We start from the raw sequence: 18,126 nt of genomic DNA on the forward strand, positions 1-18,126 counted from the left end.
GCAAATTTCTAATATCAAAACTTTAAAAATCTACGGACTGGAATGCAATTATCTTTTTGACCCGAATTCTCCAACCCGCTGTGAAACAAAGTTCCGGCCTTTTTTCATTTCTTTTTGTCAAAATGCAATTTATCCAGAGTTTTAATGATATATTTATAAGTCACATAATCAGAAATTCGTTTCTACCTACCTCACTGTTTCTCTTATTCTAGATAAACAATAGTTGCAATTACTTTCAAGATTTTGCACAAACACAGCACAATCACCACCTAATTTATTCAAGACAACTCTTACACAAAGTAATAACAAATCACAACCAAAAAACTATTCACATGGATACTCCAAAATCAATTTCTAGAACAAAATTACCAAAAATTTAAATGATCACATTTTCAGACTTTCCCCCGGGTCGATTATATACATATTTTGTTCTTGGATCCACAACAAGTCCTTTCCCTCCATTCACTTCCAGGTCATGCCTAAAATGCAAAAACCCATTAAATAAAAATTCAAATTATGACATCATCATTTATAAACCTAAAATAAACCAACACATCACACATGAACATTCATGTCAAGTTAATTTAGTAAAAAATAAAAAAGAAGTAAAATATTAAAATAAACACTCAACTGGAAAACAAAGTCCGGGATGGTTAGCTGTTCACGAGGAACATATTTGAAGAGATGAAGAAGCCGCTCAACATATACAACCTTCTTCCACACCTGTAAGCAAGTTCATTTCCATTTTTTACATATTATTTATGTAAATCTTTATTTTTATTTTTTTCTTCCAAAAAGTCAAGAATGTTAGGGCATGGCATACCATGTTGTCTACTAAGAGTTGCATTGTGAAAACTGCAGCCTTCAGTCCAAAACTTGGATGGAGGACATAGATTGCCTGTTTGCATATATATAAAAAATATTTAACAAAAAAAATTGGTAATTAATTCACTTTAAAACCATTGCTTACATGGAGATTCCGCTGACTTTTCCTACCAAGTATTTGTTGTAATTTCCTCATCCATCCTAGATCTGGTTGCCTGTTAATTCCATCAACTTGATTTACATCAAAAGATAAAGCATGTTTACTAGTCAATGCATAAAAATTAATTATATGGCTTAAAGAGTACTCACACTTGTAAAGATGCAGCAGAGTGAAAGTAAACAATGCTATACGCCTTCTGTATCAAGGGCTCAAATTCCTGTAATTCCAACATTCACAAGAAAAACACACATTCTTATTTCTTATTCATCAAAACTTAATACAATTCATCTATTCTGAAAATTTTCAATTTATTATTCATATTACCTTTACTATGTAGAGTACAAATCTGTCAAGATCAAGACAACGAAGAAGAAAATGTGCTCCAACTATAACCATAACTGGATGACCTTCACTATCTACTCCCCCTCGATACCTACAACAAAAAGTAATATGTGACCAATAATAGCAATGTACTTTCAGTATATATGATTCAATATAATTATATAAAATTATAAATATAAAGTTTTTGAAAGTGAAATACACCACTTACACAATCTTCATTTCTGCTATTTCAGAAAGATTCCTAGAATTTGCTTTTGCAAGGTATCTAGAATGGAGTGAGTACTCTTCAGCAGCTGAAAGTGGGGGCCCACCAACATCACCAAACCCTAGAATTTTACCCAATTTGAACCCGTTTTGTGCTTTTGCTGTTTTTTCCCATTGTTCTTTTCGTCTTTGATCTGGATCCATGATTAGAGACATGAAATCTGGATCCAGATATGAATCCAAATATGATGAAGAGTTCCTTTTATGAAAACAATAAGTTTAATTATCCACCTGTCTCTTTTGTTATCTCAATCTGCTAAAATAATAGTAAAACACAACGAGTTTTTGAGTTGACTAACCTTCTGGTCAACCCACGATCATTGATAGGAACATCTATCAAAGCTTTGCGAGGTTTTGGAACACTCTTCTTCACATTGGGTAAAGATTTTATTCTGATTTTTCGTTCATCTATAAGAGTCTCACCATTTTCATCCCCAACATCAGCAGGAAGCTTCATAATTGCAAAACTTTCCTCATTTCTATCGCGTGGAAAGTAGAGTGGAAGCAATCTAAGCAAAAAGGAAATCACAGAGAAAGTGCTTAGATGGATATTAAAAAAAATCAAAACTTTATCCTGACCATATTCAAAGAAAAAAAAAATCAAAGCTAACCTTTTATATATATCTGTATCATTTGCTGTAGTTGTACAAAAGACCACTGCTGTGATTTTATCCTTTTGTTTCTCAAGAAACCGGCGAATTGTTCCTGATATATATATAAGAATTAGAATATTTATAATCTTTACAAAAGAAACAGGGAATTTAAAGGTTTTTCTTACTTATTGCTACATGTGCAGCTGGTTCTCGAGGATAATATTTTGCTTCTGTGTATATACAGCCAATAGCAATGCTGTGTATATAAATTTGAGGGGCAATAAGGTCAAGTGTCACCATATATACAACCACCACATAAAAAGGGATAAATAATTATTGGGTATGGGAAAACCTCTGAAGTCTGTTTTCAATGAGAAGTTCTAGACAAGAACGATAGCAGTGACTCAAAGCATTTTCTGCAGCTGTATGATATTTTACAGCATATTTAGGCCCCACGGTATGTATGATCCTCCTAAAAGAAAAATCAAAAACATATTATTCAATATGGTCAACTAAAAGTGAAATCATACAATCTAATGCATACCTTGAAGGTAGATCATATGCATTAGTAACTCTAGACATCCCTGTTCTGCAGCCACCCTATGAAAGTCAAAGGTTACATCAGATTATTATGGTATTTTAGAAGTCTTCTTGATTGTGATATAGACAAAGATGTAGCTAAACCAGGAACTTGATTGTTTTGATCATTTACACAAACATTAAAAGGTGTAAGTAGAAAGGTAAGTTACCAGTGTTGAACATTCTTCAGCAAGACCAGGCCCTGATGCAGCATGCAAACCAGGGCTACAGTGTGCTTCATCCATGTTCTGTAAAGGAATTCGATAATATACAGTTAGATGAAAGAGTCAATTTGGACAAATTCAGAATGATAAGAGCTCACCTCATTTGTGGAGTTGACAACAGCATCAACCTCCATATTCCAAGGGTTTCCTCTCCACAGATAAATCTTTGAGTTAACTTCATGATCAACTGGAAACCTTGAAACAATTCCTGTCCCGCTACTCTCTGCCTCAGATGATGAAGCTAAAGGGTCTGGAAAATGTGAACTGGGATCTTCAATTTCATCAGAATATCTTAAATCACCATCAATCCATCGAGGAACTTGGTCAAGTGTCACAACAGTATCTCCACTTTCAGTGGGGAGTCCACCATGATCGGTTATGGCTGACACTGGCCGATACATCGCAATCAGTATCACTACCCTCCTATTCCTTCTATTCTGTCAACTCAGAGAAGTTCAAAACCCGTCGTCGGACGTTTTCAAGCCCTCAAACACCTTCACAACGTCAAAAATGAATCCATTGAGCTTCGAATTTAACCGACAAAAAGAATTTAGGGCAACTAGGGAGGCTGAGCAAAGTTTACCGGATTATATCCCTATTAGTCAACTTTATATGAAATTGAAAAGGTATTCTACGTCTCTATCAATGACATGATACTGAATCATTGAGTGTTGTAAAAACTATTAATTCGAGCTATGTAATTAAATAAGAGAAAAACATGCATCAGAATCATATCCAAAATAACAGAACATCTCGAGTCATGCTAAACGAATTAACAAATAGATGCATTATGTTTACGATATCATAACACATACCTTAATCGGTGAAAACTATGGAGCTATATATGTATTCCGAGATAGAAAGAGACGACGACGATGACGACGACGACAAGTTGCTGGCTTTGGGTAGAACTTGGGGTGTAACCAGTGTACAGACTACAGAGGCCTTGTTTGTCTTCTTGGGTGGATCCAACTGCTTGTAAGAATTATCCTCTTGGAAACTATAATTTTGTAGGAGTATTCACAGTAAAAGATAGAATCTCAAGTGACATTGACATTTAAATCGAGGTAAAAAAAAAAAAGGCAATTTGTATACGTAGCCCAACCCCAATGCTCTGTATTCCTATATTTGAGTGTATTAGTGTTTGTATATCCACTATCCAAAAAAAACTTGTGAAAGTTTAAAGTTTTTTAATATTACGTTAACTTTTATAAGCTGTTTGTTTTTGTAAAATCCTAAAAGGTCTATTATTTTTTAAGTGGACTAAAGTTTTCTAATATTTTTAGATATCTTTGACATAAATAAAACATTCTAAGGAAAAAACTTGCATCATAATCATATCCAAAATAACAATAAATCTTGAAGTTGATCTAAATAAACTAATTAAATAGATTCATCATGTTAGATTGTTAGGGTATTATATAAAAAGGAGTTATATAATGGTGAGAAACTATGGAGCTATAGCGACCCTACATGTATTTCGAGTGGTGTGTAAAAAAATCCCTAAAAGTGAATAATAACCAAATGAAGTTTGGTTGTTTAGGTTTGGTTAATTAAATAAGCATAATTTTATTTCGTTAGTTTACGAATAATTTTTTTGCATTCCACGCGAATGAATTAACTCGAATAAACAATTACATTTATGTTTTTATAATCTAAGAGCTATGAAATATACTTTGCAATTTTTTTAGATTTTTTAAAATATAGAATAAATATATTAGAACATAGTTATCACCGTATAACGAGTGAGAAAGCGAACGAGCAATAAATTATACCGCTAAACCTTTTTATATGATAAAGTCAATTTGTAACATCTCAAAAATCAAGGTGAAATTTTCATTTTTCAAAAACAACCAAAAACATAATTATTTACAAAACATAGTTTCCAAAGTGTCAAAGTCACAAATCAGAGTATCCCAAGAACAAATTTCATAAAAAATGAAGGATGTGTACAATCAAATCTTCGTCATGCCTCGATCATCTGATGTACCTGAAACCATAATATAAGACTGTAAGCACGAAACTTAGTAAGTTTCCCTAAATACCACACAACAGAACATCTACAAATAATAGATACTGAGTCCATAACCTTCCGGTTGGATTACCCCTGGCCCACAACCTTCCAGTTTGATTGCCCCGAACCACAAAGTCATGGTTGGATTGCCCCCTTCTGGCCCACAACCTTTCGGTAAGATTTCTCGGGTTTGTTGACTGGCAGCACAAAACAGTATAATCTCAACCCAACTACACTATGTCGACATGTATAACAGATAATACACATAACAACAACTAGGTAATCATGCAAATCTTAACATATCACTACAACATAACAACATTCTAAACCAGAATACACAATCTACTAGGTCAACATTGGTGCCTTCGACCCACAAGTACAGTAAGGAAAACTCACCTCTCAATCTGGAATGTAGCTGAACAGATTACAGCTCCAACTGCTAACTCTACCGGTCACCTATACAACAAACAATGATCTAGTCTCAAACTACTGCTCAAAATACCCAAAATGCCCCTAAGTCAAACTTGGTCAAAACTCTTAGTCAAAGGTCAAAGTCAGCAAGACAAAAAGTCAAAGAAGGTCAAACTGACTGAGTACGCCCAACATACTCAGTCTCTACGCTACGCCGAGTGTAGTTGAGACTTAGCCAAAAACACATGACTCTAACCCAATACGTGTAACACCCGTGTTTCTGGCTAGGCATTAGTAGTATGGTGTAATAGTTAGGGTGAACAATTGTAACCTATTTTGGAGTAATAAAAAGGAATTACTTGAATATTATGTGAATTATGTGATTTTATGTGCATTATACTTATTTATAAGATATAATAAGTTAAGAATAAAAATAAGTGTCAAAAAATAAAATAACATATGAACCCAATATCTATGAAGAAAGTTGTAGTGGTCGTGACAAGGATTCCGGATATATAAAGAACGCCATAATCCGAGTTATAACGAAGAAGTTATGACTTGTCGAAGTTTCACGACAAAACCGACACGACGTTGTGTGACGTAAAAAAAAGTGAGTTTATGATAAAGTACTTTTTAGCCTTAACAATCTAAGCAAAAGTCATAGTATACGTTAAACCAAGAGCATGTATAAAAAGAACGTCCAAATCTGACTTCGTATGAGGAAGTTATGATTTTTCTAAGATTTGGCATAGTATTATGCAGCCCGAAATTCAAATATTAGATCGACCGATTTTTAGCCGAAACAACCTAAAAAGAACAGAAGATCTCGTTAATAGGAGCTCAATGATAAAAAGACAGACGAAAACGGACGTCGGATGACAAAGTTATGAAAATTTTGACGGATTTTACTTGTTCTGGCCTATTAAAAATATAAATTTAAAAATAAAATCAAAATTAGCCACGAAGTGTAAACGAAAGTTGTAGAGTATTTCTCCACCTACGTACATATATAAATAACGTCAAAAACGGAGCTCGTATGCGAAAGTTACAGAATTTAGAAATCGGAAGTGGCTGATGCGAGATGCATGTGAACCCGCCCCGCAGAAGAGCTCTACGCCCTGCGTTCTCGCAAGGCTTGGCTCTGGATCATCCACGTCGCCCCATCCAAATTCGGACACCTGCCCCCTTGTACGCATTGCGTACCCTCGTATGTGCAGCGTACCGGGAACACGCATCGTTCCTCCGAAGAGCGCCACGCACACCGTGGACCAGCCCATCTATAAATAGCATGCGAGAGATGCCTTCATTTCTCACACCTTAGCCTCTCTTTCCCTCTCTAACATCTCTATAAAGCCCCCCAAAGCCCTAGTAACTTCTAAGTGCTATAGGAAAGCCCCATTGCGCCAGAAGGCTCCAAGAAAAAGAGTTTTTCGGCTCGAAAGTTCTGCCCCTGCAGAACCCGGTTTCTATCCAAACCTCCCGGTAAGTGAGTTATGCTTACCCTACTTTAAGTATAACTTAAGTTTAAATTTATTATCGATATTATGATCTTATAAACAAAATCTATATTATAAAATATAATATAAAGAGTGTTATTATAATATTTTTTAACTACTCGCGATACGGGGATTCTAGTTTGAAGGGTCGCATAGGGTTGTTAGATTTCAGAAGTGCTACAATGCCAAAATGGTCATACCCTCCGGTGTTTCATCTCTGACCTCTGTCTGTACATAGTGGTTGAAAAGTATTGTTTAACGCTTATAAAACAATATCGCTCGTAAATAGTCGCGATAAATATTAGACTAAAATCTAGGGGTAATAATATTAAGTTTCGTCGAAGGAAATTATATTATTAAGAAGTGAAGCGTTGTCCAAGTTGGAATCACCACTTTAACAAGTGAGTGCATAGTTACAGTCATCTTACACATAAATATGAAATATTTAATATAAACTAGAAAGGATTCTCCGGCGTTGCCGGGGTCGGAAGGTGTTGCTTTGTAAAGTAAGCATACTCGAATCAAGCAACATCTCTTTTGGTTCAAAGCGAGTCCAGGCCGTTATTTTTTTGTCTGTTAATGTGAGGTATATGTTTTAAATGTATATGTATTTTTATATCTACGAAAATATTGAGTAAAACATGAGTAGATGAAATAGTTGATGTGTGATAAAATGATGAGAGGCCTCGATGTTTACGATGATCCAGTCATCTATAATAGCGGAGTATAGATGACGACTACAAACTATTCTAGACAGTCCAGTAGAACGCTAGCAGGCTAGTAACCTGTAGGGGTTTATTTGAACTACGTGTTCACCAGATGTACTCCATCCCACTCATGGTTGCCTTATTTGACATATATTGCTGAGGAATCCTCTAAGTAATGTTGTCACCTCGATGAAAATCCTTAGGCTAAGTCCCTTATATTAGATGCTTTAGGGACGTAAGGTGATGATAACGGGAATGAGTAATCGGGTTGAATGATTTGACGAAGTTAATGAACTTAATTATTGTGGGTTGAAAATCCTATGTGCTCACCAGGCTCCCAAGCCAGACCCACTCAGTTTCTTGTATACAGTAGTGGCAAGAGAGCACATGAGTGATGATCTAATGAGAGATCAATATATTATAGGCCACTAGAATAAATAGATGTTGTAAGGTCTATGTTGTTTCTATTCAAACTTTTGATCTGTATTGATAATGACATCCTGAGGTTTATAATATAATGAAAATACATTTCTTCGGAAATGCTTTGATAAATTTTTTATCATATTTTTTGGAACAAATTCCGCAACATATTTTTTAAATGTATACTCTGATTTTCAAATAAAGCATAAACGAATCGGTATTCTCTGACCGTAAAAAATAGGGATGTCACAGTACGCGCAACATACCCTTTAGTACGCCCAACGCACTTCGTATGAATTGTATTCTCCTCATAAGTGCTTAATCTCAAGGACTTTTCATCTGAACTCTGATCTAGAAAAGGTCCAAAAGCTAAAATCCTAACTTAACAAACAAACCAAGGCATCATAACTCATGCATGGAGGGAATAAATGGACCAAGATCACATTTTTATGGTTCCTAATAGCTCCATAATGGATAAAGTTTCCAACTTTATGCATTAGGATGGTCCAAATAACCAAGATCGAGTTTTAAGTCTTAAAGGGACCAAAAATGCATCTTTTACAGCTTAATTCATTAAGTCCAAGCCTCAACATTCAAATATGAATCAATATGATGTTTATATGGATAAACTTTCCAACTTTATCAACAAGTGATGGATCTTCGTCTTCTTCCTCCATTTTCCTGTTCGTCTTGCGATTTATCCTCACAATAGAAAACCCCTTTGTCTTTTTGAGGTTTTAAACTTTTTTGGTGTTTAATATTCAACTAGTATTCTGTCACCTTGCGCGTTGCGGCAAAGAACTCATTTTCAAAGTGAACCATAAAAGTATAATCAATGGCTTCTAGCCCAGCGGTATCAGGTGGTGCCCCCCTTCTTTGAGGTCGAGGGTTCAAGTCCCGTCGGTAGAATTAGATGTTAGTTTAGGAGTAGATTAGTATATTTGTATTTGTCGGTTCAAAAAAAAAAAAACTTTTGATGGAAATAATTATATATGGAGGATGTGGATAAAAATAAATTTTGACATTATATCTTGATTTGCACACTACACAAATGATAGTTATTTAAGAAATTATAATGATAAAAAAACAATATTAGTAAAAAAAGAAAACTATAAAAGCAAATATATAAGAGACTAAAACCGTAACTAAGGACCAAAACTACAACTAATAAGATACCAATAATTTGATTTTAAAATTATATGGAGAAAAATTGTTACATCAAAATTAGTTTAGGGTACAAAGTATAAAACAAATCAAACTAAAGGGAGGAAAATGAAAAAAAATTAAAAAATAGAATAGATATGAAGACGTTAAGAAACGACCCTATTTTTGCTAAGAATAATAATTTTTCCTAGTAAACACATTTTGGTATTTAATATTCTTCTTAATAAATGAAATTTTTTTTGCCACATGTCAATCTCTTATTAGTTTTGACACTTATCATTTTGTGGTATTTTTGAAATAAATATTATACACTTGTTAATTTTTGGTTTGTTTCAACTTTTAAAATTAAAATCACATACATATATATGATATTAAATTACAATACATACGTTTCTTTTTTTCTTATTTTAAAGTTGTACATTAAAAATATTTTTTGTTTACATTTTAATTTTTAATCTTTTCTTAAATCAACCTGTGTAATACACGGGTTTCACACCTGGTATATATAATTTTTGCCCTCTAGTTTTGAATTTTAGATCATAAGCACTCCCAACCTTGCTAACAGTATCAGGCTGTGGCAAGATTTGAAAATTTAAGATGTCTGAATTTCTAAAAAAGTTTAAATTTTTAAGATCTAAATTTTTTACATGTTAGTTTGATTGGAACATCTATTGTAAAAATAACCATTTTAACCTTCTATATTGTCATAAAAAACCGAAACAATTTCTTAAATAATTATTAAAAAAACATAAACGTCATATAAAATCCAAATTGAACATACATCAAAATGAAAACAAATCCAAATCAATGATAAATATTTTCAAATCCTAAAAATTATATTGATATCCAAATAAAATCCTACAAGCACATCAGATTTTTGGCACATATGACATGAGCTGATTTAGAAAAAAAAAAATAACATCAGATCATATTTTCGTGTCCAGACATTACCACATTAGATTTCAGCATTAATACATCAAAAAAAGGCATTTCCATTAAAAAAAAAACCCTTTTTGAAAGAAAGCTATAATTTTTTTTGTATAAAATTACAACCTTTTATAGTCTTCAAATCACACTACCTTAAAAAATACAAATTAAATAAAATAAAAGTTATAAAATTTTATAATATTACAACAATTAACTCACAGTCGAAGCACAACCTCTAAGAGATTCGATAAGAATATCTTCATTTAGTGATCTCCCTATAAAAATAAAAATAAAATAAAAAAATCAAGGCCAATCACACAGATAATATAAACCCTAATTAGAAGATTAGTTTTAGGTTTTACCTATGAACACGATTTTATTCGTTTTATTTTCTTGGCTTTTCCATTTTCGTGAAGGAACTATCTCATAAATCTCTTTCACAGCCTGAAAATTCAAGAAATAGCAACATACTTTCATTTAAAAGTTAAGATCTAAATAGCAATGTAACTTCATTTATGAAAGTACATTGCTATTTCTTGCATTTAACCGAAAAGTTTGTACAAAATATTACCTGTACTATGTGAAGTTCATCAGAGTTCACAACATTTAAAACACCTTTGCATCGATAAACATCCATGTCATATTTCTTATCCCAAAGTATCTCCTCAAGCCATAAACGCACCTACACATACAAATTCTATAATAAAAATAATAAAAAATTATAAACAATTACATATTTTGAGGTTTTAAAGTGATACCTTATCAAGATCAAGCTGGTGTGAATCACAAATACACATAGTTGTCACGCCACTATCATGAAGATCTTTGGTAGTTAGTGATTTATTTTCCTCTAGTAAATTTTCCAGGTGTGCAACATGCTGTGATGTAATAGATTTTGGGGGTAAAAATGTCAAATTGGTATAATATTATTGAGAATAAAAATGATTTTTAAGGAAAAGGGAGGCTAAATTACTAACCAAAGCATCATATGCTTTGCAATCTAATACTATGGACATATCTACTTGACACCTCACAGAATGAACTATATTAGAAAGTGAATTAATGCTATGTATCTCTTTCTCTAGTTCTTCTAGAACATCTGGAGAAACTAGATCAACCTTGTTAAGAATTACAACATCCTACAAGAAATGATAATTGAAAAATGAGCGTATGAAATTATTAAAATAATAATAATAATAATATCACTTACTGCAAATGCTATTTGTAAGAAGGCTTCAGGAAATGTGGAAGAATCTTGATGCTTTTTGAGCTGAAAACGGAGATTTTTAGCATCTACAACCTGTCCAGGAATAAAGTTTAGTAATTTAAAGATTTTAGTTTTATTACTTGATGAATTATGAATCCAAACACCGTAACAAACGTATCCCTTTTTATAATCAATTCAGTTAGATTAATCAATGCCATTTGACATCAAGAATACTTCCCATGTTTCTAAACAAAGGGTTTTTGTGGATCATAAGCTCATTTTATCAAAAACGTTTCTTTTAAATTTATAATATCAAGTCAAAATTAAAACGATTAACTTTACATTTGAACAAGAAACTTACAGTGATAATGGAGTCAAGCTTGACTGCTGCTTCTAGTTGATCATCCAGCCAAAGAATAGATGCAAGAGGAGCAGGGTTTGCCAATCCAGTGGTCTCTAATAATATATGATCCAGTCTAGATACACAAAAAGCAAAAATGACATGATTTTAATGATATTAGAGTTAGTCTTGAACTATTTAAAATCTTTTTGCTATATGAACTTGAATGATATATTGATTATTGCATATGCAACTTGAAAAGAAACCAAGATTGCAAAAGGAATCATGGAAATTACTTTAAAAGGCATTACCTTTCCTTCCTCTGAACAAGTTGTTCCAATGCTTGAACCAGACTGTGTTTCACAGTGCAACAAATACAGCCATTTGCAAGCTCAACCCACTCTTCAACAAGTGCACCTCCTTCACCTTCATTAATCATAGCTCTCTCAACTCCAATCTCCTCACCAAACTCATTCAATATAACAGCTATCCTCTTTCCATGTTGTCCATTCAATATATAATTAACCAGCTGAAATAAAATCAACAGTCATCAATAAGTTTTTTGAAAGGATTCTCAAACGGCATACAAGTTATAATGGTCAAAGAGTTAAGAAAGTGCTTCGAAAATCATTCCGTTTGTAACAACACTGTCGCTATCAAATTCCCAGATATTCTAAGAAAAAACTTCAAGCGTAACAACTCATCATAACAACGGATATACAATGATTGTTAATTTGTTATTCATAAGTTCCGACTTCCAAAAAAAACTTTGAATATACTTTTTAGTATAATAATAATTAGGGTACAGTTTGCATAATAACGGTGCTAAAATGATTAAGGAAATTGATAACATCGAATTAGAGATAGTACAGTGGATTTGCCTGCGCCCAGATAGCCGGTGATGACAGTCACGCCAACTGGTGGAAGTTCATCTGTGTTTTCGTATTTTTGTAAAGATTGATTGAACGATTGATGGTCTAGGGTTTCGTTGATCTCAACAGCAAGTGGTGGATCTTCGTCTTCTTCCTCCATTTTCCTGTTCGTCTTGCGGTTATTCCTCACAATGGAAAACCCTTTTCTCTTTTTGAGGTTTTAAACCTTTTTGGCGTTCAGTATTTCAATTCTTACCCTCTAGTTTTTAATTTTAGATCATAAGCACCCCCAACTTTGCAAACTGTATTTGTTTGGCAAGATTTAAAAATTTAAGATATGACTTTCAACGTCGTCTGAATTTCTAAAAGTGTCTGAATTTTTTAAACATTGTTTGGTTGAAACATATGAATTGCTATACTGAATTGTAAAATTGACCATTTTGCCATTTTGTATTATTTTTCAATGAATTCAAATGCTTGTTTATATAAAAACCGACATTTCTTAAATAATTATTAAAAAACATAAACATCATATAAAAAAACATAAACATCATATAAAATACAAATTGAACATACCTCAAATGAAAACAAACCCAAATCATTCATAAATATTTTAAAATCCTAAAAATTATATTGAAATCCAAATAAAGGAAAATCCTAAAAATTATATTGAAATCCAAATAAAGGGGATGTTTGAATTAGCTTATTAATAAACAAATGGGTGGAGATGCTTATTAAAATTAGTTTATTTAATTTATTAAAATTAGTTTATTTAGTTTATTCCTAACACAATAAATTTTTTAAAATTTTATCAACACACTTATACTTAGTTGTTAAGGTGGGAATAAACAATAAGCTCCCTTCTGCTTCTTCTTTTTTTTCTTTTTTTTTTTTTCATATCGAAACACCCCAAAACCAAAACAAGCACTTCAGATTTTCAGGACATCAGAACATACGATATCAGAAAAAAAAAATAGCATCAGATCAGATTTTCGTGTCCAAACATTACCACATCAGATTTCAGCATTAATACATCAAGAGAAGTTTTTCCGGAAAAAAAAAACGGCCCTGATCTTCCATCTCTGCTCAAAGGATGTGTAATCAAAATTCCTCAATTCCAATTTGAAATCATCAATCTTTACGTCAATTTAGTGTTATTTTAAATCAAAACATCCTTTGACAATGGAGATTTCAGCAAAAAAATACCAAATATCAGCAAGAATTACAGAACCATTACCCATTTTAGAAAGAAAACACTGATTTCACCCAGAAATCGTCTACTTCATTATATTTGGCGAGAGAAAAAAGGAAAAACTAAAGAACTGTACATACCTGAAGGCGACCTCTGATGTGCGACAGTGGCGCCGGAAGTGTGGAAGGCTGGCACCGGACGTATGGGAGGGTGGCGCCGGAGATACGAAGGGAAGCGATGGCAGGATGACGGAGGCGGAGCGTCTGGCGGCAAAAGACTGTAGGTAATCGGAGTGTGCTGGGAGGATAAGGGGTCGGCGTATAAAATAGAAAAGAGAAGAGGGAAGTCGTCGTAGGGCAAAATAGGAACACACGCCAATCCTATGTCTGAAATATTAAGAGGCTTTTGAAATATTAAGAGTCTTTTGATTAAGACGCGGATTGAATCGGGGTAAAATTAGGAAAGATTTATCGGCTGTTTTAAAACCCGTTTGTAAGAGTAAAATTAGGAAAAGTTTGTTTGGAATCCATAATTATGCGTGTATATATGTATACGTACATGAATTACTATATCTATATCTCTTTTAAGGTTTAAAAAAAATTAGGCAGTTTGTTTGGAATCCATAATTATGTTTGTATATATAATTAATGAATAGTATCGATATTTCTTGAAGGTTTAGAAGAAAACATGGAGAACAACACCAACACGGATAATGGTTCTTCTCATTCATGGTGGCTTGACAACACTCATAATAATCGTCTCCATCAATCTCAATGGCTGCAGTCAACTTTATCAGGTTTGATTTTCTCTTTCTGTCAAGATTAAATACATAATTTTCGACAAAACCCATGATTTTCACGTCTGTTCATGTTAAATCAACTCACGGAAACCTTTTTCAAAATTTATTATTACTTGGTATCTAAAAGTAGGCCTGGCAATGGAGCGGGTTTTGACCCTGATCCGATCCAAACCCTTAACAATTATACGGGTTTGAAGCATAGTTTTGATCCGTTTACCCGTTAACGACCCGTACCCGCTAACCCTTTTGTTAAAAGGGTCGGGTATGGATCATTACCGATCTGATCTGTTTATAACCCGCTCCATATAAATTTTAGAATTATACATTTATATTTTATATTGCCTAAAGTTTACATTAAATTCCAATCGAAAGTCCAAAGAGAAAAGGCCAAAGACTAAACTGTTTTTACATAGGACTCGAGGAATCAACTTCCAGACTTCCAGAGTTCTTCCAAGAGTCACGATTTCATTTCATTTATATTTCATCATGTAATCACCAATTTCATTTATAAATCAATAAGGTCATTTATCAATCGGAAGAAAGTTTGTAATTCCTATTCTCTATCAATGCAACCAACGGTCAAAAACCTATTAGAAGTAACTAAAATAATGATTTTAATTCCAATAGAAAGTCCTCGAGTACATAATGTGTTTTCTAAATCAACACTTAGTTTTATTTTGATAAATGTGATTTTATGATTTAAGTAAAATATGTTTGATTATTCAAAAAACCTACGGGTTACGGGGCAGCTTTGGATATCTGCTGATTTGGTGGATAAGGGTATGGATTTGATTATTCGAAACCCTGCGGGTTACAGAGCGGGTTTGGATCGGACTTCGAAATTTGTTAAAAGGGTTTGGATCAAGGTCGATTCGCTCCAAACTCGCCCCATTGCCAGGTCTATCTAAAAGTCGATGCTTTGACTATAAAAGTCAAATTAAGCGTATGAAGCCCTAGTAAGTTTGTGTTGTTTTTTTATATATGCATGTAGAGTTGGAGAAGAAGGTAAAAAACATATTAAGTTTTATTGAAGACGATGGGGATACATTTGCAGAAAGGGCTGAGATGTTCTACAAAAAGAGACCTTTACTCATTAAATCCGTTGAAGATCTTCAAGAATCCTACAAACTTTTGGCTGGAAACTACAACCAGTTATTGAAAAGATATGAAAATCTACGTGCATTTTCCAAGTTGGATTCCCCCATCTTTGAAAACCCTAACCGGTTTTCTCCTAAAGTACTTCAGAGTTGTGATCACAACTTTGAAGATGAGCTAAAGAAAAAGAGATACAAATTTTTTCAGTTTGCTGATGATTTAGAAAATCGTTGTGATGAGATGAGGTTGAGTGTGATGAAACTTGTTGAAGATAATTTAGAGCTGCAGGCTGAGCTGGTGAAAAGGAATGATCAGAAAAGAGAAGCCATTAATGAGTTGCGAGCTCATGTGAAGAAGCTTCTTGGTGAGAACAATGAATTGAAGAGTAAGTTAGCTTGTATGGAAGCTGATGTAAAGAGGAACAGATCTCAATTTTTGAGAGCAAAAGATCTAATTTTCAAGAAAATTCTAAATTAGTGGCTTAGAATTAGTTATCAATAGTAGAATACTTACCCCTTTTTAATGTTACATGAGGAAAAATACTTTGTTTTTTACCCAATATAATGATCAAATGTTTTTTGTGGAAATGGTTGAATCAATAAAACCAACATGTCACATGTGTCTATAAGTTTTTTTTTTTCTTTCTAAAAATGGGATTTGTTCTTTATAAGCACGTTGCTATTTGACGCAATTATCCCTAGGACATTTTGAAAACAGTTGATTAGCATCTTTTTAACAAAATTTTTGACCCTAAAAAGTCAACTCCCAGCTTGTAATTGTATCTCCTTTTTCTTTCTCAAGAATCTAGATTTTCAACAAAAAGACTTCATGGCAACCCAGAATTCAATAACAAAATAAAAACCCAAAAGAAGTTGCAACATTTTGCTTTAAACATGCATATGTTACTACTCAATATACTATTAAAAAAAAATACTACCATTTTTCAGTGTTTTTTTATCCTTCAAGCATGGCCTTTGCAGCATCTATGAGTATGGGTCTAAATTCATTTGATGCTCTACCAAGAACAGTGTATCCTTCCTTATCTTCAACATCAACATCTGCACCATGTCTGATGAGTAAAAGAGCTATCTCTTTGTTATAACATATAACTGCACTCATAATAGGAGTTTGCCCTGCTCTATCAACAGCATCAATATCTGCACCTTCTTCAATCAAAAGCTCACATAACTCTGACTTCCCTGTACTTGCAGCCCGGTGTAATGGGGTGCACCCTACCTGTATATGATGAACATCAAACAATTATCAAATCAGAGAAAGATTACAAAAAGAAAATGATAAGTTTTTAAAGAAAATTATGAAGTTACTAGCCTTGTCTTTTGAATTGATCTTTGCGCCATTTGAAAGAAGAATTTCAGCTACTTTCAACCAACCCTTGCTGGCAGCATAGTGAAGAGCAGTGCGACCTCCATTGTTTTTCAAGTTTACATCAGCTCCTGTTCATCGGAATGTTGTTTTTAGCAAGTAATTCACTATTTGGAGCCAAAAGTTTCAGCAGAAAAAGAATTATCCAACCTCTATCCAGCAAAATCTTGACGATCTCAACATTTCCACTGCTTGATGCAGAATGAAGTGGTGCCCAACCTTCTTCATCAGCACTGTTAATGCCACTGATTGAGTGATCAAAAGCTGCAAGTATCTTCACCACCTGTATTATTGAAATCAATGTTCAACAAGTATTTTAGAAAGGACTCAACAGTGGCACTCTTGTCATTCAAACCTAGAAAATTTCAAATTTGCAGCAAATTATTGTGGAGAAATCAAACTCGGCCTTTACTTTCTAAAAAAAGGTTCGTGATTTATATCAAAATAATCCTAAATAGTTCTTCAATTTGGTACAAATTCATGAATTCATTTTCTAAATGGAAGTAGCAAACTACATAGCAAGAGGCGAGATAAAATTAGGCTAGGAAAATGGAAACCTCGGTGCGGGCTGAAGAAACGGCGACATGAAGTAGCGATCGTCCGTCTTCGTTGCGAAGCGCGAGACAACGGAACAGCTGCGGCTGAGAGAGGGATTTGAAAAATGAAACGTCGCCGTTGTCGGCGGCTCTGAAGAGATCGTCGTCATTAATGATTTCAGTTTTGTCTGCTTCAGGTTCTGGATATTGTGGATCAATCTCCATTTCTGTCGGCAATTTCGGAATCGGTGGTGCAGTCCAGGGTTTTAGGTGGTCTTTGTGGTAGCCGGAGGGCGAAGCTTGTACAGAAAGAAAGGGGTCAAACTTTAATTTAAAAAACTTAAGGGGTAAGAATTGATAGCCGAAAGTTTCGTGCATTTTTAAGTAACTTACAAATAGGCCCCTATGATAAACCAAAAGTTATAAATTCAACCCAACTTATTTTTTTTTTCAATATTACCCTCAAAATTTGATATTTTTCCTTTTTTTTTTAAAATCATTTTTTTGCTAAATTCAAAGACAAATTTTACTTAATATATACATACGTATTTATCAATTTCTTAATATAAAAAGTAA

At 33.5% G+C, this 18,126-nt stretch overlaps 4 protein-coding genes across 7 annotated transcripts; 1 reads left to right on the forward strand and 3 right to left on the reverse strand.

The window, feature by feature from the left end:
• Positions 1 to 241: 241 nt before the first annotated feature.
• Positions 242 to 3,983, reverse strand: LOC145092607 (uncharacterized). Of its 2 annotated transcripts, none has more exons than XM_079030560.1 (15): positions 3,803 to 3,983; positions 3,086 to 3,481; positions 2,934 to 3,011; positions 2,729 to 2,784; positions 2,537 to 2,656; positions 2,370 to 2,440; positions 2,203 to 2,296; positions 1,891 to 2,100; positions 1,536 to 1,790; positions 1,310 to 1,418; positions 1,135 to 1,202; positions 971 to 1,040; positions 824 to 898; positions 632 to 723; positions 242 to 479 (listed from the first exon to the last, which is right to left on the reverse strand). In XM_079030560.1, the coding sequence occupies exons 2-15, from the start codon at positions 3,386 to 3,388 to the stop codon at positions 377 to 379; spliced, it is 1,704 nt and encodes a 567-aa protein (XP_078886686.1). In that variant the 5' UTR covers positions 3,389 to 3,481; positions 3,803 to 3,983; the 3' UTR covers positions 242 to 376. The 2 variants fall into 2 exon arrangements, with proteins under 2 accessions (XP_078886686.1, XP_078886687.1); XM_079030561.1 differs by lacking the exon at positions 3,803 to 3,983 and adding an exon at positions 3,571 to 3,749.
• A 6,188-nt stretch (positions 3,984 to 10,171) lies between these two features.
• Positions 10,172 to 14,114, reverse strand: LOC145092608 (uncharacterized). 3 transcript variants are annotated; one of them, XM_079030563.1, is made up of 10 exons: positions 13,878 to 14,114; positions 12,544 to 12,847; positions 11,985 to 12,202; positions 11,695 to 11,809; positions 11,337 to 11,426; positions 11,104 to 11,265; positions 10,885 to 11,004; positions 10,698 to 10,808; positions 10,489 to 10,570; positions 10,172 to 10,401 (listed from the first exon to the last, which is right to left on the reverse strand). In XM_079030563.1, exons 2-10 carry the CDS (start codon positions 12,703 to 12,705, stop codon positions 10,337 to 10,339), a joined length of 1,125 nt encoding a protein of 374 aa, XP_078886689.1. In that variant the 5' UTR covers positions 12,706 to 12,847; positions 13,878 to 14,114; the 3' UTR covers positions 10,172 to 10,336. The 3 variants fall into 3 exon arrangements, with proteins under 3 accessions (XP_078886689.1, XP_078886690.1, XP_078886691.1); XM_079030564.1 differs by having other exon boundaries at positions 12,544 to 12,709; positions 13,878 to 14,082; XM_079030565.1 differs by lacking the exon at positions 11,104 to 11,265.
• A 148-nt stretch (positions 14,115 to 14,262) lies between these two features.
• Positions 14,263 to 16,411, forward strand: LOC145092610 (protein NETWORKED 3C-like). Its single transcript, XM_079030567.1, has 2 exons — positions 14,263 to 14,533; positions 15,528 to 16,411. The coding sequence occupies exons 1-2, from the start codon at positions 14,425 to 14,427 to the stop codon at positions 16,106 to 16,108; spliced, it is 690 nt and encodes a 229-aa protein (XP_078886693.1). The 5' UTR covers positions 14,263 to 14,424; the 3' UTR covers positions 16,109 to 16,411.
• Positions 16,412 to 16,456: 45 nt separating this feature from the next.
• LOC145092609 (Ankyrin repeat family protein) lies at positions 16,457 to 17,865 on the reverse strand. The gene is made up of 4 exons (XM_079030566.1): positions 17,572 to 17,865; positions 17,165 to 17,297; positions 16,961 to 17,085; positions 16,457 to 16,867 (listed from the first exon to the last, which is right to left on the reverse strand). Exons 1-4 carry the CDS (start codon positions 17,773 to 17,775, stop codon positions 16,586 to 16,588), a joined length of 744 nt encoding a protein of 247 aa, XP_078886692.1. The 5' UTR covers positions 17,776 to 17,865; the 3' UTR covers positions 16,457 to 16,585.
• Positions 17,866 to 18,126: the final 261 nt, after the last annotated feature.

Source organism: Lactuca serriola, chromosome 3 (assembly GCF_051521515.1).
Source record: "Lactuca serriola cultivar US96UC23 chromosome 3, Lser_US96UC23_V15, whole genome shotgun sequence".
NCBI lineage: Eukaryota > Viridiplantae > Streptophyta > Magnoliopsida > Asterales > Asteraceae > Lactuca > Lactuca serriola.